The sequence below is a fragment of the Tachysurus vachellii genome, chromosome 11, assembly GCF_030014155.1.
Source record: "Tachysurus vachellii isolate PV-2020 chromosome 11, HZAU_Pvac_v1, whole genome shotgun sequence".
NCBI classification, from domain to species: Eukaryota; Metazoa; Chordata; class Actinopteri; order Siluriformes; family Bagridae; genus Tachysurus; species Tachysurus vachellii.
The window spans coordinates 3,472,523-3,497,500 of record NC_083470.1 but is presented as its reverse complement, the minus strand read 5'-3'; the positions used below and the strand labels follow the sequence as shown (position 1 = coordinate 3,497,500).

At 42.1% G+C, this 24,978-nt stretch overlaps 1 protein-coding gene across 2 annotated transcripts; it reads left to right on the top strand.

Moving 5' to 3' along the window:
* The first annotated feature begins 5,130 nt into the window (after positions 1 to 5,130).
* hdac6 (histone deacetylase 6) lies at positions 5,131 to 24,228 on the top strand. 2 transcript variants are annotated; one of them, XM_060881234.1, is made up of 28 exons: positions 5,131 to 5,366; positions 7,067 to 7,161; positions 7,428 to 7,526; positions 8,433 to 8,518; positions 8,655 to 8,739; positions 10,047 to 10,087; positions 10,181 to 10,277; positions 10,379 to 10,476; positions 11,340 to 11,444; positions 11,527 to 11,595; positions 12,475 to 12,601; positions 12,726 to 12,791; positions 13,266 to 13,325; positions 13,448 to 13,537; positions 13,748 to 13,854; positions 13,953 to 14,020; positions 14,209 to 14,338; positions 14,929 to 15,057; positions 15,259 to 15,427; positions 15,701 to 15,903; positions 16,062 to 16,254; positions 16,354 to 16,503; positions 17,187 to 17,361; positions 17,458 to 17,861; positions 18,770 to 18,889; positions 21,919 to 22,065; positions 22,240 to 22,368; positions 22,634 to 24,228. In XM_060881234.1, exons 2-28 carry the CDS (start codon positions 7,087 to 7,089, stop codon positions 22,700 to 22,702), a joined length of 3,291 nt encoding a protein of 1,096 aa, XP_060737217.1. In that variant the 5' UTR covers positions 5,131 to 5,366; positions 7,067 to 7,086; the 3' UTR covers positions 22,703 to 24,228. The 2 variants fall into 2 exon arrangements, with proteins under 2 accessions (XP_060737217.1, XP_060737216.1); XM_060881233.1 differs by having other exon boundaries at positions 18,761 to 18,889.
* Positions 24,229 to 24,978: the final 750 nt, after the last annotated feature.

The window sequence follows — 24,978 nt, the reverse complement described above, 5'->3', positions numbered from 1 at the left end:
GGGCCAATCAGGGGCCAATCAGATTTCAGCAGGGGCCAGGGCACATTCGGTATCCTAAAGACGAGGATTATAACTAGCGAGACCGAATGTTAGTGAGCCACAGATTGTTTGGCCGGATTATCCTCTGCATTTTGTTCCTCACCCCTGCAGCAGTAAGAGCATTAATATTTCCACCTGGCCAGAAGGAAACGATGGCAGTGATGAGTATCTGCCCACTACACTGCTCACACTAATAATACTGTATGAGCTTAAACCTGCAATATATGTGGTTTATATTCTTTCAGATTTTATACCCTAGATTAACAACGAAAAGCATGTCATGGAAAAGTATACAGGAAACTTAATTTGTGGTTTCTGTATCTTTAAAGTTCCCCGCTGAAGCTTTCACCATGCTTGAGGACAGATACGCTCTGTTTAAGACTCAACACAGAAGCAAGGCTTTTTTTCCTGAGCTTTGTTTCTTCAGACTTTCATGTGCACACACGACATTTTTAAAATACGTACACGAGCCATGAACAAGCACCACGGGATTAACATCGATGTAGAACATGCGCATAATATCATAGGAAGTAATAACGATCCTCGACTTTAGTCTAGTACATGAGTTTTATTTTATTCTCTATAGTCCTGACTTTTAAAACTCTTCCTATTAAATCTTAGAAGCTAAGATTTAGGTTAGAATCTAGAATCTAAGAAGGTTAGGTTAGCTTAGACTAGAATCTAAGAACTACCAGGGATTAATCAGCTTTTTCAGCGGCTCATTCCACTGGAGGATTATCTGGGTGGGTGCAATTGTATCTTAATCTGCAGACCAGATAAAGATACACTCTAGAGTCTTCGTGCACGATGTAAGGATATTCACAATGTTTTTTTCAACATAGCTTAATTTGTTTGTCCTAGTAACCAAGGAAAGGTCTCAGATGATCCAAAGGGTAGTACCCAGTATTGGTAAGGGTAATGAGGAACGCTGTTTGAGTGGGTTATTGTGATACTCTGTGTAAAAATTATGTTACTAACTTATGGTTGATGTTATGAACTTGGACATGTTTGGATCCAACATCTGATTGAGGTCAGACTGGTCTTCAAAGTACAGATGTTCCCTGAATTGGTTGGCAAAGAGCATGGGTCCTAGTTCTACCCATTTGCATAGCACAGTCAGTTGCAGTTTCAGTCTCTTTAATTTTTTTAGTGCATCCAGTACTCCATTCTAACATCCTGGTTGGCCGATCTGGTAGATGTCTGGGATGATCCGATAGAGTACACACTCTTCAAGGTTATCATGAATTTGCAGCTTGTATTTAGCTTGAATACCATGAATCCGTTATCTTGCTGTAACACATGCTGCTTGTGGGTTGTGGAAGGCCAGTGAAGCCTGTCACTTGTGCTCCACCCAGAAGGTGGATGTGCATCAGGTGTACACAGTGAAAAACCTTTAAAATCTTTGAACGGGATATCACAGTAAGTCAAGGTGGGCAGTAATTTTTAGAAGAATTGGTGAGAAAATAATTGCTTATCAGAGGGATGCTCATTCAGGACTTTGCTACAGCAGTCTGAATCCAAACTTCACCCAAACCTTTTTAACCAGTCTTTGGAGACGACCTTCTCTATCACATGGTTCCTGACCAGGACCGGCAGTGGAGTCTGGGCCAGTTAGGCGTGGTAACAAACAGCATTTTGAAGTCCTTTGGTTACAGAAAGTGTGAAATGAGATACAACACTGACCACCATCGAATAGCATCTGGTGGTATCTCTACATTAGTCCCCATTAGGTATCACTGGGGACATTCCAGGTGTCTCTGCGGCCACCGGCCACCTGAAGCGTCCCCTTAGGTAGTTGCTGTCCTTGGTCCTGAACTTCCTGTTCCTGATAACTTTTTATAACATTGTGTGAGTCAATATCTGAAACTCTCCTCTTACATCCTAGTAATCATAAATATGAATAATAATAATATTAATAATAATAATTAAGAATAATAAGCATGCGTGAGCTGGGGTTTGGGATAAGGATCAAGTACAGATAAGTGTGGAGCTGCTTTTTTAGGAAACGTCTCAGTTTCCATTATGCTTGAGAGAATTCTGGATTAAGCCGCTGTACAGAGACTGAGACTGATCTAAGACTGATCTAAGACCTGATCTATAATCTGCTTTTAAACCAGTTGAAATGTCCCAGCTTCTCCTCACTCTGCTGTCCAATTTTAAACATTTCCAGCAAGTTCCACCAGGTGAAGGTGTCCACACATGGACAAATGGTCAAAAGGTATAAACAAACAATTCACAATATAAAAACTTGATTGGATTCAAGAGTCTTTTTTTTCCTCCTTTCTCCCCCTCACCCCCCCTGCCTCCCTCCATCTGTTTTACTCTTTCAGCAACAACCACACAGATCTGCTCCTCAGGCCTATACTGGTGCCCCATTGTGCAACGCAGGCAGCTTTTGGTTTTCCGGAGTCACAAAAAAAATGCAGAAGGGAAGGAGAGATGCACATAAGGAGGCATCAGTCGATGTCATGTGCCACTATAGGTGTTTTTTTTTTTTTGAGGTGCCATGCGTGTCACATCAGTCTCTGGTTTCTGTTGCTGGCTTCCTCCATTCAGTGTGCCACGGCTTTATCTGGGTGGCCAAATGAGTGGGAAATGGAACAGAATGACACATGGAGATTAGCAACCACAGGCCAGGTCCGGCGGACGCATGGGCACGACCGTTAGCACTCCCCTCGCTCTGTCAACCCCGCCTGTCACAAATACATACACGCTGGCACAATGTCTCTCCCTTTCTCTCTCTGCACACACTCACACACATGTCCATGCAAACTGACATGTGGTAAGTGGTTGGTCATATCCCACTTCTCAACAAACCTCTGTTGTCTTGGCACATGGTGACTCTTTTCTGTCTGCTTGACCTTCTGACCTTTGGAAATGAAGAAGGTAATGAACTTATCACTGAGCAATCTGAAATTAAATTACTGATAAAAAAATCCCAGATAAATGGGTTTCACTAGATGCCCATGTCAATTATAAATGAAAGACATAATGTTTAATTCCTCTCATTTAAATTTGGATCAATATTGAAGTATATATTCAGTTTTAATTTAGCTAATGTATATTTTGGCCAGATTGGTCACATTGGTCACAACAATGTTTATACATGCCTACCATTCTGAGCACATGAAATATCAGAGCATTGTTGATTTTATTGCAATAATTGTAATAAAGCTAAGAGTAATTAACCTTGGTGTTGGAGTAATAGTGGCCCCATGTGGTTTTGCAGTTGATGTGTGAGTCTTATTTTTCTAACCTATTTTAAAAGACTGCTGGGGAACAAGTTCTTTGGTTTATTGCTGCCACCAACTGGACCGGAGTATCGAGAATCATGGTTGAACCTTAAATCTTTCATATAAAGGATGTAGTTCTTAGAAACTGTGACACTTCCTGTACACTCTCTGTTATCTTTCAGACACTGCAGCGAGCAGTTTAGTGATATTTATTTCCTCCAAACTGCTGAAATCTCTCCTAAACTCTCAGTAAAATATAGTTCGACAATATTGCTTTACTTGTCACTGGGGTAAAGTCACAGCTCATATACATTTAATGTCAGTCTTTTACATAGTAAATGCACCTTAGTGAGTGCCTCTTAAGTCATTAGAAAAAGCTAGTTGAATGTGCATTAGTGGTTTTCACGGTGTTATGTTTGTACTTTTACAAAAATGACACATTATCATTTAAAAGATAAATACTACAGGCCCAAAAGATGTTCCTTGGATGGTACCACCCTGGTGACCAGAAAATGTACAGTTTGGTCCTTTTTTTCTGTATATCATAGCAGCACAAAACATCTTAACATGTTTCAGTCTAGTCACTTTAGTAAAATCCCACTTATAAATCCAGAAAGAGGCGACTGATTAAGCCACAATGCCCAGTCTGAACTCGTGCGCTCATTGCACCATTAATCTATCTAGATTTCCCGTTTATCTATTCGACACAAGTTGTTCATGAGTTTTCCCTGTAATTATTCTATTTTGAAGAATTAATTTGCTACTTAAAGTTTTAAAGTTTATTGTTACTTCTAACCTTTGTAACGTGAGCACATTACCCCAGTACTTGCCTCATTACACCGGATCCCGGTTAAGTGCCGTATTGATTTTAAGATTTTACTTTATGTTTTTAAAGCTTTACATGGTTGCACTCCTCAGTATATTTGTGACCTCCTCACTCCGTACCTTACCCCTAGATCTCTTCGGTCTGCTAATCAATTCCTTCTCTCGGTTCCTCGTGCACATTTTAAACTAAGGGCGATGTGCTTTATAAATTAATAAACTAAACTAAACTTGTACCTTTTCACACGTCTGTACGTATCATTTACCTGGATTGGGTCATGTGGTGTATTTTTAACTGCAAAAGTAGCCCTGTTGTGTGTAATAAAAATATCTTCATACGATATAAAAAGTGTACACAAAGGAGGAGAACTTAGACTTCCTGCTAATTTATGACTTATTTCAGTGCATTGTGGGATTTCAGAAGCCTGTGCAACATTCTACACTACAATTTTGGACCCTAAACTGGCAAATTACCAAATTATCAGTTAATTAGTTAAAGTATTACTGAATATGGTGTTTAAATAAAGGCTAATATCATAAAGCAAGCAAGTAAATAAACAAGAAAATGTTTATTCAGTTTGTACTACTGGCTTGGCCAATCAGAAAAGCGCTTTATGTTTAAATTAGGGCGGGGCTTAAAACACTTGGGGGGGGAGGGGGTTAAAACTGTAAACATCACAACTGCTTAAACATTGAGGCTTTTTTTATTGTTAATACAATTAGCAATTAGCTGGTATACGCAGCTGTAATAACTATAAATGTTAGGTCTAATAATATCGTAAATAATGTTAATTTTATATTCAATCATTTCATGTAAATAAAAAGCCAGCTATTGCTAGCGGCGCAAACGGTTGGTTGTATACGTCATCTTTACGCGTCCCACAATGTTTACGTGCTAACTGTGCGACAGATCGGTCGAATCACAACAAGCCCCATTGTTCCCTACATATGTGCACTTTGTAGGGTATAAAATGAGAGCAATTCTGCATCCTTAATAGTAATAATTCGTGTGATTTGTGATTCAGCCTGTGAGGAAACATGTTTGAGCGCGTTACAGACCCTGGGCTTATTGCCCTAATTGTTTTGTTTTAATTTGTGTTTTTGGTTTTGCGTCAGATTTTTATGCACTGTTTATTATTTCCAGCCGAAGGGCTTTTCTTCCTGCTTTTAAAGAAAATGGATTTCAAATCTCAGTGTTGTTGGATGAGCTGAAAAAACGCAAGTGAAAGGAAGTCAAGACATTTTAATTTAAAAAAAAAAAAAAAAAAAAAAGTAAGTGATCATAGAGATTATTATTTAGTGCAAAGATCTTTATATTATCATTAACATCGACTCTTAAAGAGGATCTAATGTATGTTGTGGTATTACTAGTTTTATTGTTATTATTATTATTATTATTATTATTATTATTATAGTTATTATTTATTATTATCGTTATTGTTATTATTGTTGTTGTTCCTCCTCTTCTTACTATTGTTTTGTTGTTATTGTTATTATTATTATTATTATAGATTATTATTATTATTGTTATTATCATTAATGTTTTTATTATCATCGTTATTTTTATTATTGTTGTTGTTCTTCCTCTTCTTCTTATTGTTGTTATTATTGTTATTATTATTATTGTTATCATTATTATTATCGTTTTTATTGTTGTTGTTATTATTATTATTATTATTATTATTATTATTATTATTATTATTAAGGGCATTTTGTTTAGGTTCTGCTCAAATACCCAGCCATGCAAAATGTCATTCAAAGCATCAAAGTCATTAACTTCTTATTTCTATTTGTAAAATGTGAATTCTGTGACATCATGCTAACTCCAAAAAAAAAATAATCTTGTTTATATATATATATATATATATATATATATATATATATAATCTCGTTTTTTTATATATATATAAAATATATATATATTTAGCTGACGTAATAGTATCAATTTTAATCCATATAGCTCTTGTTTTGAGTAAAAGTGCTTTGCATAAAATTAGCGAGAATAAAACAATCAGAATCAGGTTTATTTGCCAAGTGTGTTGACACACACAAGGAATTTGGTTCCAGCTGTTTGTGACTCCCAGAATTACAGACATAAATAACATTATACGAGATGAGACAATACAGACTATACAAGACAATACAGATGATGTGAGACAATATAGACGAGTATTAAATATGAATACAGAATAAAAGACTGATCGGTTATGTACATGAAGTGTGAGAAGTGCATAGTAGTGCAGATAACAATATTGTGCAATATTATGCTTTATACATTATACACAGCAGCAGTAGTGTGTGCAATATACAGTATACGGATGATGTGATGACTGACAGTTCTGATAATGCAGTACTTATAGATATGAAGCAGGGAATAGAATTATGGTGAGTTGTTAATCAGCGTGATTGTCTGGGGAAAGAAACTGTTCCTGTGTCTGGCAGTTTTGGTAAACAAAGCTCTGTAGCGCCTGAGAGAAAAGAGAGGGGCTGAAAGAGGTTGTGTCCAGGGTGCGAAGGGTCAGTAGTGATTTTTCCTGCCCGGTTTCTGGTTCTTGTATCGTACAAATCCTGGGGAGTGGGCAGTCGGGCACCAATTATTTTTCTGCTGTTTTTATTGCGCTTTGCAGTCTGTTCCTGTCCTGTTTAGTTGCTGCTTCAAACCAAATGGTGATGGATGTGTGTGTACAGGACAGATTCAGTGACTGCAGTGTAGAACAGCATCAACAGCTCCTGTTTTCAGACCAAACTTGAACTATACATATAAGAGTAACAGAAGTTAATATAAAAGATTAAATGTATTTAAACAGCAAAACTAGGAATTACTGTTATTACAGATCATGTGAGAACATTATAAAAAACAGCTTTTAGCTGTTGAGCAAAAAACAAAGCACAATGGAAATTAGGTTGTGGTTTTAATTAATTCATTATTAGGATCATTTTGTTGTTAAAGCATGATGTTTATTCGCTGACAGGTTGTGGAACTGGTTTCATCATGGATTCTACATCAGATCGAACTCCAAAAGGTTCACAACGCTCTCCAAAGAAAACCCCACAGAGCTCTGGCAAGGTGAGACCTCGATATTAAACCGTTAATATTAATATTAAACTGTATTCTTAAGGGAATTTATTTGCATGACAAATGATTTGTGAGATTACCTTCTCACGGACCACACGATGAACGTCACCTGAGCTTTAGAGCCCTCCTTAATTTTCACAAATGATTAAAAGGTCACACTGTGACACAGTTGGCTTAGAACCAGAGTTCAAATTCTAATTTTTTTGTTAATCTGATGTGATGTTTGCATGTGATTAACTCATGTCTGTTTGTGTCAGCGGGAAAAGCGCAACCAGAAACCAAACCTTCATGAGGTAAAGAATAAAGGAAGACGTGACCGAGGCAAAGCAGAAGAGGAGATGACAAAAAAAAACATGGTACATGCATGCATGTGTGCGCGTGTGTGTGTGTGTGTGTGTGTGTGTGTGTGTGTGTGTGCGCGCATATCTGTGTGTTTGTGTGTGTGCGCATATGTGTGCATGTGTGTGTTTGTGTGTGTGTGCACATACGTGTGTTTGTTTTTGTATGTGTGTGTGCGCATATGTGTGTGTGCGCGCGTGTGTGTGTGTGCGTGTGTGTGTGTGTGTGTGTGTGTGTGCGCATGTGTGTGTGTGTGTGCGCATATGTGTGTGTGCGCATATGTGTGTGTGCGCATATGTGTGTGTGTGTGCGCATGTGTGTGTGTGCGCATATGTGTGCGTGTTTGTGTGTGTGTGTGCGCATATCTGTGCGTGTTTGTGTGTGTGTGCGCATATGTGTGTGTGTGTGCGCATATGTGTGTGTGTATGTTTGTGTGTGTGCGCATATGTTTGTGTGTGCATGTGTGTGTGCATGTGTGTGTGTTTGTGTGTGTGTGCATATGTGTGTGTGTGTGTGTTTGTGTGTGCGCATATGTGTGTGTGTATGTTTGTGTGTGTGTGCGCATATGTGTGTGTGTGTTTGTGTGTGCATGTGTGTGTGTGTTTGTGTGTGTGTGCATATGTGTGTGTGTGTGTTTGTGTGTGCGCATATGTGTGTGTTTGTTTGTGTGTGTGTGAGACTATGTTGTATTATGTACCTTTACCTTTCCCTGTGTAGGTTTATTATAATTATCCCTACAGGACGACCTTCACTTCAGGCTCCTGGACAGTTCTTCTAAATGATATGATAAAAATTCATTTTGTTCTCATCATCAGTTATATAATCTTTTATTCTGAGCTTTGTTTGGAGATGTTTAGTCATTAACAGATTGTATTCACGACCCAGAGATGAAAACGTTTGGGTGCGTGTCGATGTCTTTGTAGGATTCGCACGAGAAGCCGAAAGCAGTCGGAACCGGTCTGGTTTACTCCGAGCTCTTTTCCCGTTATCGCTGTCTGTGGGACTCCAGGTGACTCCAGCGCTCTGTTTGACCTGTTCAGATACTCTGATGTGAACTGATCCAGGTCTTCAGCCTTGATTCAGTTTCTGTGATGTGACTCTGAGCCTAATGTTTACGAGCTTTGTCATGGCTGTTTTTCTCGCAGTCACCCCGAGTGTCCCGAGAGAGTGACTACTGTGGTGGGGATGATGGAGACCGAGGGGCTGCTGTCTCGATGCCTGCAGGTGGAGGTGAGAATCGCAGATGCCGCTCACGTGTCTCAGCCACATGAATCGTGTGTAACTACAGGATAATGTGTATTCTGAATAGTACTGCTGCCCTGTGATGGGTTGGCACTCCGTCCAGGGTGTATCCTGCCTTGATGCCCGATGACGCCTGAGATAGGCACAGGCTCCCCGTGACCCGAGGTAGTTCGGATAAGCGGTAGAAGATGAATGAATGAATGAATAGTACTGCAATAACTTAATGTGGTAGCCTAGTGGTTAAGGTGTTGGGCTACCAATCGGAAGGTTGTGAGTTCGATTCCTACGTCCACCAAGCTGCCACTGCTGGGCCCCTGAGCAAGGCCCTTAACCCTCAATTGCTCAGTTGTATAAAAAAATGTAAGTTGCTCTGGATAAGGGCGTCTGCTAAATGCTGTAAATGTAAATCATTAAAAATGTAATAGAAAGTTGGAAATTACAATGATTTGAAATTATATAGGGGGTCACGGTGGCTTAGTGGTTAGCACATTCGTCTCACACCTCCAGGGTTGGGGGGTCGATTCCCGCCTCTGCCTCTGAGTTTGCATGTTCTCCCCGTGCCTCGGGGGTTTCCTCCGGGTACTCCGGTTTCCTCCCCCGGTCCAAAGACATGCATGGTAGGTTGATTGGCATCTCTGGAAAATTGTCCATAGTGTGTGATTGTGTGAGTGAATGAGAGTGTGTGTGTGTGTGTGTGTGTGTGTGTGTGCCCTGTGATGGGTTGGCACTCCGTCCAGGGTGTATCCTGCCTTGATGCCCGATGAGGCCTGAGATAGGCACAGGCTCCCCGTGACCCGAGGTAGTTCGGATAAGCGGTAGAAGATGAGTGAATGAATGAATGAATGAAATTATATCCAGATTAGTAAGATTTAAAAAAAAATAAATAAATTTATGTCATGACTAAAAAAAAGGCAAAAAAATAAAATAAATGCACATGATTATCATCAGAAAACAAAAGGTTTAACTTTATAACAATATTATAAATAAAGAAATGTATTTATCTATTTTTGAAATTTAATAACAAAATATTTAAATGATAGTTCGATCTTATGAAATATTTTGTATTGCTGACTAAATGTAGAAAATAAAAATTTCTTTAAATTCTGTTTAATTAAATTAATTAAAGTACAGAAAAGCTGACTTATGTTCTATTTTCCAGCACTCAGATTATTTATTATGAATATAATACAGGCTTGTTTGAAGCGTGACCTGGTCCAGGTTCACCATTTGGTTTGTGTGTGTTGCGTATGCGGAGCGTAATAAGCTCTGCATTTCTGCTTCTGTTGCCGTTTCAGGCGAGAGCTGCTTCAGACGACGAGCTCTCTCAGGTTCACACGTGAGTCTTCTGATAACGTATGATTGGTAATAGTGCTGGAGCGAGACTCTGTGACTGTGTCACATCACAGATGTGTGCTGTTTGTTGGGACAGGAGGGAATACATCGATCTGATGAGGTCCACTGAGAAGATGACGGAAGAGGAGCTGAAGTGCGTCTCCGATCGCTACGACTCCGTCTACCTCCATCCAGTAAGACCAAGCACACGTCTCTCGAGTCATGAGTGTGAAGACGTGAGCGTGCGCTGGACACCGTGGGTTTATTGTGTGTGTGTGTGTGTGTGTGTGTTTAGGACTTGTTCTCATGTGCCTGTTTAGCTGCCGGCTCTGTCCTCCAGCTGGTCGACAAGGTGATGACATCAGAGCTACGCAACGGCTTCGCCGTGTCCAGGTGACGTTTTGACACAGTTTACATTTTCATTTGAATTCATTAGTGATATTTTTATTTATTCGCTCTTGGTTGTAGAACAGCGTTAGGAGGAAAAACTGAAGGTTTTAGAGTTGTACAGTTTTACAAGCACTTATACAAGCACACATGCTGTTACACGCTGACTGAAGCTTTGAAGTCTCTAAGCTGAAGCGTTTAAGAATAATATTTATTTTCTTTTTCTTTTTACACATCACACAAAAGCTCAATAACAAAAAAACAAAACAATTAACAAACAAAACAAAACACCAGGCTACTGTTTAATAGATTAACATTTAAAAAAGTCTTAGTGTATATAATATATAATAATAGTGTAAATAATATATAATAATAGTGTATATAATATATCATAATCTTTTATAGACAGATCTTCATGCATGAACTTCATTTCACAGATCAATTGGTTTTAATAAAAAAAAAATAAAAAAATTGTATTAACACAATGCATCCATCATATCAAAAATTATGGTGCATAATTTATAGGGCATGGATTTCTATTCGTCTCTATTCGTGGCTCTGTAGAGACCTGCGTGGCTCTGTAGAGACCTGCGTGGCTCTGTAGAGACCTGCGTGGCTCTGTAGAGACCTGCGTGGCTCTGTAGCGACCTGCGTGGCTCTGTAGCATCCTGCGTGGCTTTTTAGCGACCTGCGTGGCTCTATAGCAACCAGCGTGTGTCTATAGTGACCAGCGTGTGAAGCCATGCGTCAGTGAATAAATTCAGTCAGGTGTTTTATTTAAAGAGAAATATGTGTGCTTTAAGTTATGTTACAGTGCAGTTTTAGATCAGTAAACGCTGTGCTTTGTGATTTTATCTTCTCTGTCTCAGGCCTCCAGGACATCATGCCCAGGCTGAGCAGATGAATGGATACTGCATGTTTAATAACGTAGCAGTGGCAGCGCGTTACGCTCAGAAACAACACGGTGTCCAGAGGTAAGAGCGAGTTCTCCTGTAAGTTAGACACAGTGATGAACTTCTATTCATCTGTGTGTGTGTGTGTGTGTGTGTCTTGCAGGGTTCTGATTGTGGACTGGGATGTGCATCACGGTCAGGGAATCCAGTACGCCTTCCAGGAGGATCCCAGGTACATGCAGATCCTACATGCAGCATCAAAGACAGCAGCAGCCACATGGTTTAAAGACGTACATCACAGCGTATTTAACGTGTTCAGCCTGGACTTCTAGCGTGAAGTGTTCAAACTTTGGGCCACACCGATTTCTTAAATCGGATTCTCTTGTGTGAAGAAGTGACTCCAGAATATAAAATGTGCTGTATGAGTCCATTGCTTGTTAGCAAGATTAGCTTTGAGCTTTAAGACTAAGGAATTGCAACCCAGACACAAAACATTCGAATCTTGTTTACAATAAAACAAAGGTGTGTTTCAAGGCTGATGTTACATCTCTTTTATTTGGTGTTTAAGGTGCACAATGTTTCAGAAATGCTTAGAAAATTGAGTCGGGCCGACAAACAAAACAAAAGTGTAGCCAATGAGGAGAAAGGGGCGTGTCTTGTCAATATGCGGCGGAGAGAGTGTTCAGTGCGCATGTGTGACATTAGCAAAAAGAGATTGAAGCGTTGACATTGCGGATACCTGCCGTTACCTCTGCCTCGGGTTCTAGGTGTTGAACGTCGTCTTCCGCGTGAAACGGAGCTAAACCTTTCACGGTACAACACACAGTACTACAAAAACACTTCTGTATTACCATAGCATTACTCATTGTGTTCATTTATTGATAAAAAATATCCCCTCCGCCAGCTGCCCCAGCAGGTTCCGCCGTAATAGTCGCCTGGGTTACCTATGTATGTGTGGGGCGGAGCAATCAAAACAGGGGCGACACCCATTTGGGTTAGGGGCGTGTTTGTTTTGGTGATTTCAAATGTCAACATTGGCTTTCAGACATCGTGTACCGCACCTTTAAAGGTTGTCTTCTCTCCCTGTCGCTGTCTTTGTGTCGTGTCACAGCGTCCTGTATTTCTCTGTACATCGGTACGAGGAGGGCTCCTTCTGGCCTCACCTGCCCGAGGGAGACAGCAGTGCTGTGGGTTCAGGACCAGGCGAAGGCTACAACATCAACGTGCCCTGGATCAAGGTTGAACACGCGAGATCGTCACGTGTAAAACACACCTCGCATGTGTAGAGCAACGGAGTTTATTCTAACTTACTCACTTCTGTGTGTGTGTGTGTGTGTGTGTGTGTGTGTGTGTGTGTGTCAGACTGGGATGGAGGACGGAGATTACATCGCTGCTTTCCAGAGAATTCTGATGCCCGTAGCCTATGAGGTACCGAGCGCGCTCACTCTTTCCGATCGCTCGGCCGTGTAGAGACCGGCTCTGATTTTAATATCATTTATTTGTTATTACTACTAGCACGAGAGGAAGACGAAGACGAACTGCTCTTCAGTTTGTTAAAATTGTGTAAATATTGTTTAGTAATTATATTTTTCGTTCACCGGTTACCGCAGTAGAACAGGTTTAAATTGTCACTCTGGTTTTAATCAGATGCATTTTAAAATGATGTTTTAGGTGTAAATGTTTTCGAACCCCTGATGTATAACTTCTGATCCATAGTGTGTGTGTGTGTTTCTGTGTGTGTGTGTGTTTCTGTGTGTGTGTTTCTGTGTGTGTGTGTGTTTCTGTGTGTGTGTGTGTTTCTGTGTTTCTGTGTGTGTGTCTGTATGTGTCTGTATGTGTCTGTATGTGTCTGTGTGTGTCTGTGTGTGTGTGTGTGTGTGTGTGTGTGTGTGTGTGTTACAGTTTCAGCCTCAGCTCGTGTTAGTAGCAGCCGGTTTTGACTCCGTAGCTGGTGATCCCAAGGTGCGTGATGATTATTAAAGCACTGTTTTTTTTTTCTTTATACAAACAATAAATAAACGTATCCCGTATGCACACGTGTGAATGTAACATTGGTCTTGCACTGTGTGTGTGTGTGTGTTTAGGGTGAGATGTGTGCGAGTCCGCAGTGTTTCTCTGTACTGACCCACATGCTGATGGGTCTGGCCGAGGGACGGATCGTGCTCTCTTTGGAGGTACGACATCTCTCTGAGATCTGAAATAAAAGCCAAGCGCTCTCTCCTGACGACACAAAAGTCTTCACCATAGCAACCTACACAAAAGTCTTCACCATAGCAACCTCTCAATATATTTTCTTTGTTAAATCTGCTCAATAGTCTAAGTTGCAGTTAGTGACGCATTTGTCCCAACTCGTCCTCACCCCGCTCATGTATGTTCCTCTTCAGGGAGGCTACAACCTGCAGGCCACAGCAGAGGGGGCATGTTCTAGCTTGAGGTCACTCTTGGGTGACCCCTGCCCTCATCTGAACTCACCAGGGGCTCCGAGCGAGAGGTGAGACGTGGCTGCGACACCTTCCTCCACCTCCACATCCCTCCATGCCACCACCACCACCACCATGTTTCATTTCTCTTTGCTCTTGTCTGTTACAGTGCGTTGACGTCCATCTCTAAGACAGTTTCTGCTCTGTATCCATTTTGGACCAGCTTGCAGACTCTGGGTAAGTCTAAACCGGTTCAAACCGGTCTATTATTACTATAAGGAGTGATATCAATCATACAGATCACTCTGTTAGCTTACATTCACTAATCTGAGCTCACGTGTTTGTGTCTGACATTCTTGTGTGTGTGTGTGTGTGTGTGTGTGTGTGTGTGTGTGTGTGTGTGTGTGTGTGTGTGTTTTCTACAGAGGGAGGCTCTCTTTCTGAGGCACAGCCCTTACCCTCAGCCGTGTGTGTGGAGAAACTGGAATCCTCCGAACGAGTTACCGGACTGGTTTACGACGAGCGTATGATGGAGCATCACAACATGTGGGACAGGTGAGAATACACACACCTACACACACACACACACACACACACACACACCCACACACACACACACGACGAGCGTATGATGGAGCATCACAACATGTGGGACAGGTGAGAATACACACACCCACACCCACATCCACATCCACACCCACACACACCCACACACACCCACACACACCCACCCACACACACCCACACACACACCCACACACACACACACACACATCCACACACACACATCCACACACACACATCCACACACACACATCCACACACACACACACACACACACCCACACCCACACACACATTCATCTTACAGCAGGGCTTTTAAATCTCTGAACATTGCAGTGGAATGTAATTTATTCACAGGGTTCAGTATTTTTAACGCATTCCTAAGTTCCTGTTGCATAAACTCGAGCACGTGAAAACGATCTCTTCTTTGAGCTGTGAGAGTTATTTTATTTTGCAGATTTAGTTTTATTGAGTATACAATAGTGCTGTAGACCCTACATACTGTACTACTTGCTCAAGAGAACTCAAAAGAACATTGCTGTTTAATTGTGTGTGTGTGTGTGTATATGTTTCTGCCTCCAGCCATCACCCTGAACTCCCTCAGAGAATTTTCCGGATCTTCTCCCACCATGAGGATTTGGGGCTCGTGGACCGTTGCCGGCGGATACCGGCTCGTTTAGCAACAGAGCAGGAGCTTGCACTTTGTCACGGGTAAAGCAGATGACCAATGAAATAAACGCAACAAACGATGGAGTACACAAAGCACTTCTCATTGCTCGTCTTCCAACCATCTCTTTAAACGCATTTCTCTTTCTTTCATACCTGCTCTCTCTCTCTCTTTCACACTCTCTCTCTCTCACACACTCTCTCTCTCTCTCTCTCTCTCTCTCTCTCTCTTACTGTGTTTTCCAGATCAGAACACATTGCTATGATAAAGAGCACCGAGCAGATGAAGCCCAGAGATCTGAACAGACTCGGGCACGAATATAATTCCATCTACATCAGTAAAGAGAGCTATAAATGTGCACTGCTGGCAGCTGGAGCATGTTTTAATGTAGCTCAGGCCATCCTCACTGGCCAGGTGGGTTTCTTTCACTAACTGACCTCACACACACACACACGCGCGCACACACACACACATGCACACAGCATTATGTTGTATTCGTATACTGCTACGAACACAGGAACACCTAAATCGGATAGGTGAAGTTCCAGTAAGCAGCTGCTATAGCCTCAGATTATTGTTTATGACTGACAGGAGCTTTTGGACCAATTTGCGGACTAGGACTAGGACTTAGACAGTTTCTGAGCAGGACGTCATCTTGCCTCTCATGGCTCTTGTGTTCGTGTGTAGGTGAGGAACGGCGTGGCGATTGTACGTCCACCCGGGCATCACGCAGAGAGAGACGCCGCCTGCGGCTTCTGCTTCTTCAACACGGCTGCCCTGACCGCTCGCTACGCTCAGAGCATTACCCACAACGCCCTGCGCGTCCTTATCCTCGACTGGGATGTGCACCATGGCAACGGCACACAGCACATCTTTGAGAACGATGACAGGTGGGGAAGGAGATCCTGGTTTTCAGATTCAAATCATTTATTTATTTCAGTTGAACACCGTTGCATGAATTTAGTACGCATGTACTGTTTCATATTAACGTCTCAAAAGACAGTGACCCCTTTTTGTAGTTGACCTGAGCGTTTTTTTTTTCTCACAGCGTTCTCTACATCTCTCTCCATCGCTACGAGGACGGCTCGTTCTTCCCCTGCTCGGAGGACGCCGATTACGATAAAGTGGGCCGAGGGAAAGGTAAAGGCTACAACGTCAACATTCCCTGGAACAAAGCCAGGATGGGCGACGTGGAATATCTAGCAGCCTTCCACCATGTGGTGATGCCGATAGCACGAGAGGTGAACACACACACACACACATACACACGCACACGTATCTCTATTACATCTCAGTCGGTTGCGTTTTAACACAATTCTCATTTCTGTGTCGCGACCCAGTTTGCTCCGGAGCTGGTCCTCGTCTCGGCCGGGTTTGATGCCGCTCGGGGTGACCCGCTAGGGGGGTACCAGGTGACCCCGGAGTGCTACGGCCACCTCACACACCAGCTGCTGAGTCTAGCAGCAGGACGAGTTCTTGTCATTTTAGAGGTAAGGGACGGTTTAGTGCTTACTCTCCAAAACGCCGTTTCAGTCCACTTCCTCGGTCTGATCCTGGTTTTTCAAATAAAGGAAACACTAAATCAGCATTAAAGACATAAATAACATCGTATAAGAATGCTCTGATGACGTCTGAGCCAGCGCTCGTTTAAAAATATCGACACGGTCGTGGATTTATAGAAAATTAGCAGACTGTTGCTACGTTCCTGGTCCCTTGTACACAACGGGCTGAAAATTATTACCTCAGGCTACATTTCAATTCTTGTGTTTGTGCTTTTGTTCCTCCACAAATGGCGCCAAACTCCTGTTTTTTTTGTCTTTTAAAAGATTGCTACTGTTATATCCAGGGTTTGTTTGTGTTAATACGACGACGGCGTAAGCAGGATATAGCGTATTTCTTTCCTCGCACGTCTTCATCATGTAAGCTGACACGGAGAACATAAGCTCACGATCTCACAATGAAGCGCTAGAATATATTCAGCTTTGTGAGTCTAATAAAGTTTCACGTCGATTGTCATGCGCATAAAGAGCGCTTGAGCATGTAGGTACATACAGTGAAATCTGTGCAGTCGTAAGATGTGTTCAGACGTGCAGGGTCACTGATCTCAGTACAGTAGAGTAATTAATAACGAGTAGTTTAAACAGTAGGTCTTTATCTGCTTCTTGTCACACAGGGAGGTTATAACCTCACCTCCATCTCCAACTCCATGGCTATGTGCACCAGCATGCTCCTGGGTGACACGCCGCCGCTGCTGCCCCATCTGCCCCCGCCACACCAGAGCGCTGCCGTCAGCATCAACAACGTCCTGCGAGCACACGCCCCCTACTGGAGATCTCTCAGAATACAAAGTGAGGCTGTGACCACGAAGGCCAACATGCACGTAAGACTCAATTCCTCATTAAAGCACTTTATTTTATTCACCTCTCTCTTTTACTCTCTCTCAGTTCCAGAGGCTCTGCGTTTGTCCTTGCCTTCTCCTAAATCTAAAATCAAGCGCACACCACCAGGAAAAGACAGAAATTCCCCTCCTCTTGTTACCCCTCAACCGCGGAGCCAACGTACCCCGGTGCCGACTTCACCAGCGTCGCCTCCTACCGATCAGGAAGACTCGGGGCTGGACGAGCTCACACAAGGCCTGCACGCTCTGGACCTGAGCACATCCACCATATCTGCCACTTCCAGCCCCACCTCGGTCCAAGTGGGCGGGGCTAGACCTAAAGTCAAGCCCAGCCCACAGAGGACCTCGTCCTCATCAGCGCAGGAAGCGTCGCCGGTCCGAGCGAAGGAAAAAGGTATCGAGGACGGTGCCGTAAAAGCCGAGTCCACGCCGGTCAAACAGGAGAATCAGGTAAACAGCAGCGGAGATTATTATTTGATGTTATTTATAAACAGGGTTTCCGCGGGGTCATAAAAAGTCATAAATTTAACAATAAGAATTTAAGGCCATAAAAAGACATAATAACGTCCGGATTTTCCATACAAGGTCATAAAAAACATTTAGCCACGTCTTAAATTGATCTGCTCGTCCATTAATTTGTTCTTCAATCAAAATGCGCTCGCGGCTGCAATGGCGTTCATTTGTTTTGCCTGTTGTAGTTCTGTATGAGGAATCTGGGTGGTATCACACTGGTATCACAGCGTTCCAGAACTACAAGGTCCATGCGGCAGCACACAGACTTGTCGGAAGGACTTACACAGAAACCCGCGTGAACTCTGAACATACTGTATCATACTGAGTCACTGCTTAGTTTAATTTAAATCATCCTGGCTATCACAATGGGAAAATGTACCTTTAACGATCTGTGGCTCGAAGACGGTGCGTTTAGTAGCTGGCTCAAGCCCGTCGCTAACAATCGGTATCAAGCCTATTGCAACGTGTAAGAAGACGTTGGAGCTGTCTAGTTTACGCATAAAAGCCTTGAAGTCACATGCAAAGTCGGAAAAGCATATCGTTGCTGTAAAAGGCCTGCAGCGGGTGCAGGCGATCCATCACTCTTTAAATAATAAAACTTGTTACTTTCAATGAAAGTCAATAATAAAGACTTTTGAAAGGAATTTTAATGACTGAAGTTATTTATCGTAATTCGTGTAGGTCATAAATTCAAATCATAATGGTCATAAAAAGGTCTTAAAAAGTCTTAAATTTGACTGATTAAATCCAGCTGAAACCCTGATAAATGTCTGGTGATGTTCTGATGGATGTTCCTTTGATATTTCTTAATTAAAAAACTAGCCTCTTGTTCTCAGGTCTCGCAGTCAGAAGAATCAGGCACCGGAGCGGTGTGCGATCAGGAGAGTCCTGCTCTGGAGGGAGCGTGTGGTTACACCAAGAAAACCAACTTCGAGCTTGTGTGCGGAACCACGAACATAGCCGGGGTACGATCTCTCTCTCAAAGGGGCAAGAAACAAGATTCTCTCCCTGTTTTTTTTTTTTTTTTTTTTTTTTTTTTTTTTTTTTTTTTTTTTGTCTTTTGGCTTTATCTATTGCTTAATTAACATTACGAACATTAATTCCGTTTCTACCAGATAAATGCACACAGCAGTGATTTTATTATTTTGGAACGGATTCATTTAGTTGTGATTTCTCACTGCTTTAAAACCTCTTCAGAAACAGCGAACATGTTTGAATTAACAAAGAAAGAGTCGAAGCTGATTTCTGAAACGTCTCACTGCTTTCATCTCCAGCGTTCGACTCGACACGTAATTTCACTTCTCTGTGGCAAGTTTCAGTTGCACATTTACTCCCCCGGAAGTCACTTTGAGGTTTTTGCGTGTGCCGGTTGATCTCAATACCGTGACGATTTCACTTCTGTGCATTTTCTTCTCTAAATTTCCACAGCACTTTATTTATTCTCTGTAAATCGCCCGCCGACCGCTCGTTAACGCACGACGTAATCAGATCGGCACATGGAAATGCTAGGCCCTTGAGCAAGGCCCTTATCCCTCAATTGTGTAGTTATTTATTTATTTATTTAAAAAAAAAAGAGCTAAAATATATGTCGCTCTGGATTAGGGCGCCTGCCAAAGGCCATACATGTAAACGGATTCAGGGGATTCAATTATAGTACACAGATCTTACAGAATAAAATTTCTTGAATGGTCTAATTTTAGGTCATTTATAAGAAAACTCCACGTGGGTTTTAATTAAAATGACCTCAGCAGTGAATCCTAATATTTTTCAGTTCACTAAAGAAAGAGGGGGGCACGGTGGCTTAGTGGTTAGTACGTTCGCCTCACACCTCCAGGGTCGGGGTTCGATTCCCGCCTCCACCTTGTGTGTGTGGAGTTTGCATGTTCTCCCCGTGCCTCGGGGGTTTCCTCCGGGTACTCCGGTTTCCTCCCCCGGTCCAAAGACATGCATGGTAGGTTGATTGGCATCTCTGGAAAATTGTCCCTAGTGTGTGAGTGTGTGAGTGAATGAGAGTGTGTGTGTGTGCCCTGCGATGGGTTGGCACTCCGTCCAGGGTGTATCCTGCCTTGATGCCCGATGACGCCTGAGATAGGCACAGGCTCCCCGTGACCCGAGGTAGTTCGGATAAGCGGTAGAAGATGAATAAAGAAAGAGCAAAGCTGTGAATCAGTCAGCAATTGAATAAATGAACCAATGAATCAATCAAAGAATCAATCTACTATAAGAAAAAGATAGTTTTGTATCATGTTACTGTATTTAAAGACGTTTTGACTGATAAATAATACGTGTCGTTGCGTATACGACTATAGGACCGACTGCTGGATGATAACTTCAGTTAAAGGTGGGGTCTCCGATTTTTGAGAAATGCTTCAGAAAACTGAGTCGGGTCGAAAACCAAACAAAACAAACGTGTAGCCAATGAGCAGAAAGGGGCGTGTCTTGTCAATATGGGCGGAGAGAGTGTTCAGTGCGCATGTGTGACATTAGCAGAAAGCGGTTTTAAAATTGACATGGAGGATAAAAACAGAAAGAAAGAGAAGAAAGACTTACGATAAGGTAAGAAGTAGGACGTGTTAATATAGGATCAGCTTTCCAGCGCTGGAGAGAACTGAAGGAGCAGGAAGTTGGTCACATATTCACAGATTGGAGTTTCCCGAGTCAATAACTCCTGAGCTAAACGCTGTTACTACACAAATAACACCTCTTTTCTATCGTAGTAATGTAGAGACGCAGCTACAACCGCGTTTTGTGTAGTAACAGCGTTTAGCTCAGGAGTTATTGACTCGGGAAACTCCAATCTGTGAATATGTGACCAACTTTACTTAAGACGCCGAGGCGTTTTTTTCCTTCTCGATAGGTGAGTAACGTTGGTTTTGCTTTGTTACACAGAACTAATATATGCCTTTGTCCTTTACATGATTATGCTTGTGTGTCATTTTTGCTTGTTTGTTTATCTGCAATCGTATTGTTCTTCCCTTCAGCTATGATAAAAACACATTTCTTTCCATTAGTTGCCTGGGTTACGTATGTATGTGTGGGCGGAGCTATTGATACAGTTTGGGTTAGAGGCGTGTTTGTTTTGGTGATTTTATATGTCAACATTGGCTTTCAAACATTGGAGACCCCACCTTTAATTGGCAACAAAGAACTCGTTATATTTAATTACATGTTGTATTTTGGGTAGTTTTAGTAAGCGCGAATCTCCTCCGACACACCGTGTGGAAAACACTGAGGCACCATGAGGATGATGAAAAAGAACCGGGATTCCTGCTGACTCGGACACCGCGTGGCATTTTGGGACTCAAAAGCAATTGTTAGCCGATTCATTCTGAGGGATTTAGTTTGTTTTGTTCGCAGTTCATGTTCGTACAAAGATCAAGCCAGAACAATTCCTAGGGGTTCTGTTTGCTCCTGAAGGCTTTAGTTTAGGGAACAGGACACATGGAAGCGTGTGGAAACTAAACTCCTGTCGTTGTACAGAGCGTTCGGACGAGTCGATATGTCTGTAAGTTGAGTCTTTCAGGGTATTTTTAAGTAGAAAAGTGGTTAGTTCTGATACGGTATATTTCTTTAGTAACAACATAGACGGGGACTTTTCACACGGATATATTTAGAGACTCTGATCTCTTTCTGGTGATGTTTAGTTAATAAGATCGGAAAGTCAGAGGGCGATGTGCTTTATTCAGCTAAACACCGTGAAGAGAAGAGAGATTGGTTTTGTAGGTTCCGTGATGTTAAATGTAATGTAAGTGTGATGAGATGAAGCACACCGGCAAAATATCTCAAATTTGTGCCTTGTTTTTTTTTTACCTCGGTTTGTTTCCTTGCTCCTTTATACATAATCTAAGTCCCAGTACCTTTAAACTGAGCTTCCACTTCCCATCTAGTTGTATGTACAGTAGATACATCTGGATGAATTATGTTTATTACGATTCACTAGAGTTTGTAACGTCACACACGTCCCAGCTTCTCCTCTTGTGGCTTCTCCTTTCAGGATACGATGTACGTGGTGGAACCTTTGGCATGGTGCCCACACTTGGAGTCAGTGTGTCCGGTGCCCGCGGGGGGCGTCGACGTGTTCCGGCCGTGCGAGGAGTGCGGCGCCGAAGCTGAGAACTGGATCTGCCTCTGCTGCTATAAGGTGCCAATTACAGTGAGACACCTGTACAAGTTAATTATCCAATCAGCCAATCAGGTGGCAGCTGTGCAGCACTTCACATAAACCAGAAGAACAAAACTCTCCTATACTCGGTGAACGGCGGAATGGTCCGCAGACCACAGAGCGATATTGTAAGTGTGTGTCGTCTTCATGCAGGTTTTGTGTGGGCGTTTTGTGAACGAGCACATGGTGGTCCACGGTCTGGTGTCCTCTCACCCTCTGGTGCTGAGCTTCGCCGATCTTTCAGTGTGGTGCTACTCCTGTGAGTCCTACGTCCACAACAAGGTAAGTGTGTGTGAGCTCTGACCTTCACACTGAAATGTGATCCAGATCAAACCAGCATCTTTATGAGTCATCATATTATACAGCTTTATATGCAGCTCTCTCTCTCTCTCTCTCTCTCGCTTTGTTTTTCTCTCTGTCCATCTATCTTACTCTTTCTTTGTCTTACTCTCTTTTTCCATCTCTCTCTCTCTCTCTCATGCTCTCTCTTCATCTTTCTTTCTCTGTTTCTCTCTCTCTCTCTCTCTCTCTCTCTCTCTCTCTCTAGGTGCTGTATGAAGCCAAGAACGCTGCTCATCTTGCTAAGTTCGGGGAGGAGATTCCCCCCATTGTCTAATCTATCACTAAGAATATTTCTGTGCAGGCAAACGTGAGTGTGTGAGAGTGTGTGAGAGTGTGTGAGAGTGTGTGAGAGTGTGTGAGAGTGTGTGAGAGTGTGTGAGAGTGTGTGAGAGTGTGTGTGTGAGAGTGTGTGTGTGAGAGTGTGTGTGTGAGAGTGTGTGTGTGAGAGTGTGTGTGTGAGAGTGTGTGTGTGAGTGTGTGTGAGTGAGTGTGTGTGAGTGAGTGTGTGTGAGTGAGTGTGTGTGAGTGAGTGTGTGTGAGTGAGTGTGTGTGAGTGAGTGTGTGTGAGTGAGTGTGTGTGAGTGAGTGTGTGTGAGTGAGTGTGTGTGAGTGAGTGTGTGTGAGTGAGTGTGTGTGAGTGAGTGTGTGAGTGTGTGTGTGAGTGTGTGTGTGAGTGTGTGTGTGAGTGTGTGTGTGAGTGTGTGTGTGTGTGAGTGTGTGTGTGAGTGTGTGTGTGAGTGAGTGTGTGTGTGAGTGTGTGTGTGAGTGTGTGTGTGAGTGTGTGTGTGAGTGTGTGTGTGAGTGTGTGTGTGAGTGTGTGTGTGAGTGTGTGTCTGTGTGTGTGTCTGTGTGTGTGTCTGTGTGTGTGTCTGTGTGTGTGTCTGTGTGTGAGTCTGTGTGTGAGTCTGTGTGTGAGTCTGTGTGTGAGTCTGTGTGTGAGTCTGTGTGTGAGTCTGTGTGTGAGTCTGTGTGTGAGTCTGTGTGTGAGTCTGTGTGTGAGTCTGTGTGTGAGTCTGTGTGTGAGTCTGTGTGTGTGAGGACATTGAGGAAGTAACAGCCTGTCACTTTAATGCCGTAGCTGAATGTTTGTGCGAAACTATTTTCACACAGAACACGTCGTCTTCATTTCCAAACTCGTAAGCATTCCTCTCTCCACAGGAGAGCTAAACTCATTAACCTGTGCTAATTACACTGTGTGTGTGTGTGTGTGTGTGTGAGAGAGAGAGAGAGAGCGCACACATTAGTGACTCAGATCATTTAAGTTTAGGGTAATGGTTTAATCGAATCTCTCCACACTTTATTTATTCTTCCTAAAAAAAGACAGATTTCTAATGTTAATGAAATAAAGAATAATGTTGGACGTGTTGAACGTGTTGTTCAGGTGAGATCGTCACAACGGCAGCCTGGGGTCTGTTTGTGCAGTTCAGCACAGTGTCGATCGCCTTCCTGTTTGATAATGAAGGACTAATTTCAGGCACATGGCCAAAACGTATTACTTCACAACTCGTAAGCAATAAACATTGCAGAGTTTTAATCCCAACAAAAAGTAGTTCAGACTTCTGGATTTTGTAAATGTCACTTTTATTTCATGCTGTTTTCTCAACGTCTTACGTGTATTCTTCTTTGAACAAACTCTGTATCTGAAATTATGGCAAAAAAACTAACTAATTGTGCTTTTGTAATCTTTGGTACATCAATACACTTTAAATACGAAGAATTATCTTCTGTGGTTTTCTGCATCTTCCTTGACAAAAAGTTATTCACAAGACGGTTAAAAGTGCAATAAAAATGAAAATGACACACTGTTCACGTGTCCACTGTTTACACAGCGATGCTGTTCATACAGGAGGGTTTAGTGGTGTAAAAAAGGTCCTCAAGATAAATGTGTTCAGAAATATTGCCAGCTTCAATGTGAAATTACTTGAAAAACCAATCAGAAATATTTTATGGAAAGAAAGGAAGGAAGGAAGGAAAGAATAAATGAACAAAGGAAGGAAGGAATAAATGAATGATGGAAGGAAGTAATGAATTAATAAAGGAAGGAAGGGATTATGGAGAGAATAAAAGAAGGAAGGAAGGAATCAATGAAGGCAGGAATGAATGAAAGAATAAATAAAGGATGGAAGGAAGGAATGAAGGAATAAATGAAAGACGGAAGGAATCAATGAAGGAAGGAAGGAATGAATGAATGAATGAAAGAATAAATAAAGGATGGAAGGAAGGAATGAAGGAATAAATGAATTATGGAAGGAAGGAAACAATGAAGGAAGGAAGGAATGAATAAAAGAATAAATAAAGGATGGAAGGAAGGAATGAAGGAATAAATGAAAGACGGAAGAAGGAAGGAAGGAAGGAATGAATGAATGAAAGAATAAATAAAGGATGGAAGGAAGGAATGAAGGAATAAATGAAAGACGGAAGGAAGGAATCAATGAAGGAAGGAATGAATGAAAGAATAAATAAAGGATGCAAGGAAGGAATGAAGGAATAAATGAATTATGGAAGGAAGGAAACAATGAAGGAAGGAAGGAATGAATGAATGAAAGAATA

Excerpts from the sequence above, each read along its gene's own strand:
- hdac6 (XM_060881233.1), top strand. The coding sequence starts at position 7,087 with ATGGATTCTACATCAGATCGAACTCCAAAAGGTTCACAACGCTCTCCA. Across the intron at positions 10,278-10,378 it reads ACTCCGTCTACCTCCATCCA|GACTTGTTCTCATGTGCCTG; the intron begins GTAAGACCAAGC and ends GTGTGTGTTTAG. Across the intron at positions 14,339-14,928 it reads CATCACAACATGTGGGACAG|CCATCACCCTGAACTCCCTC; the intron begins GTGAGAATACAC and ends TTCTGCCTCCAG.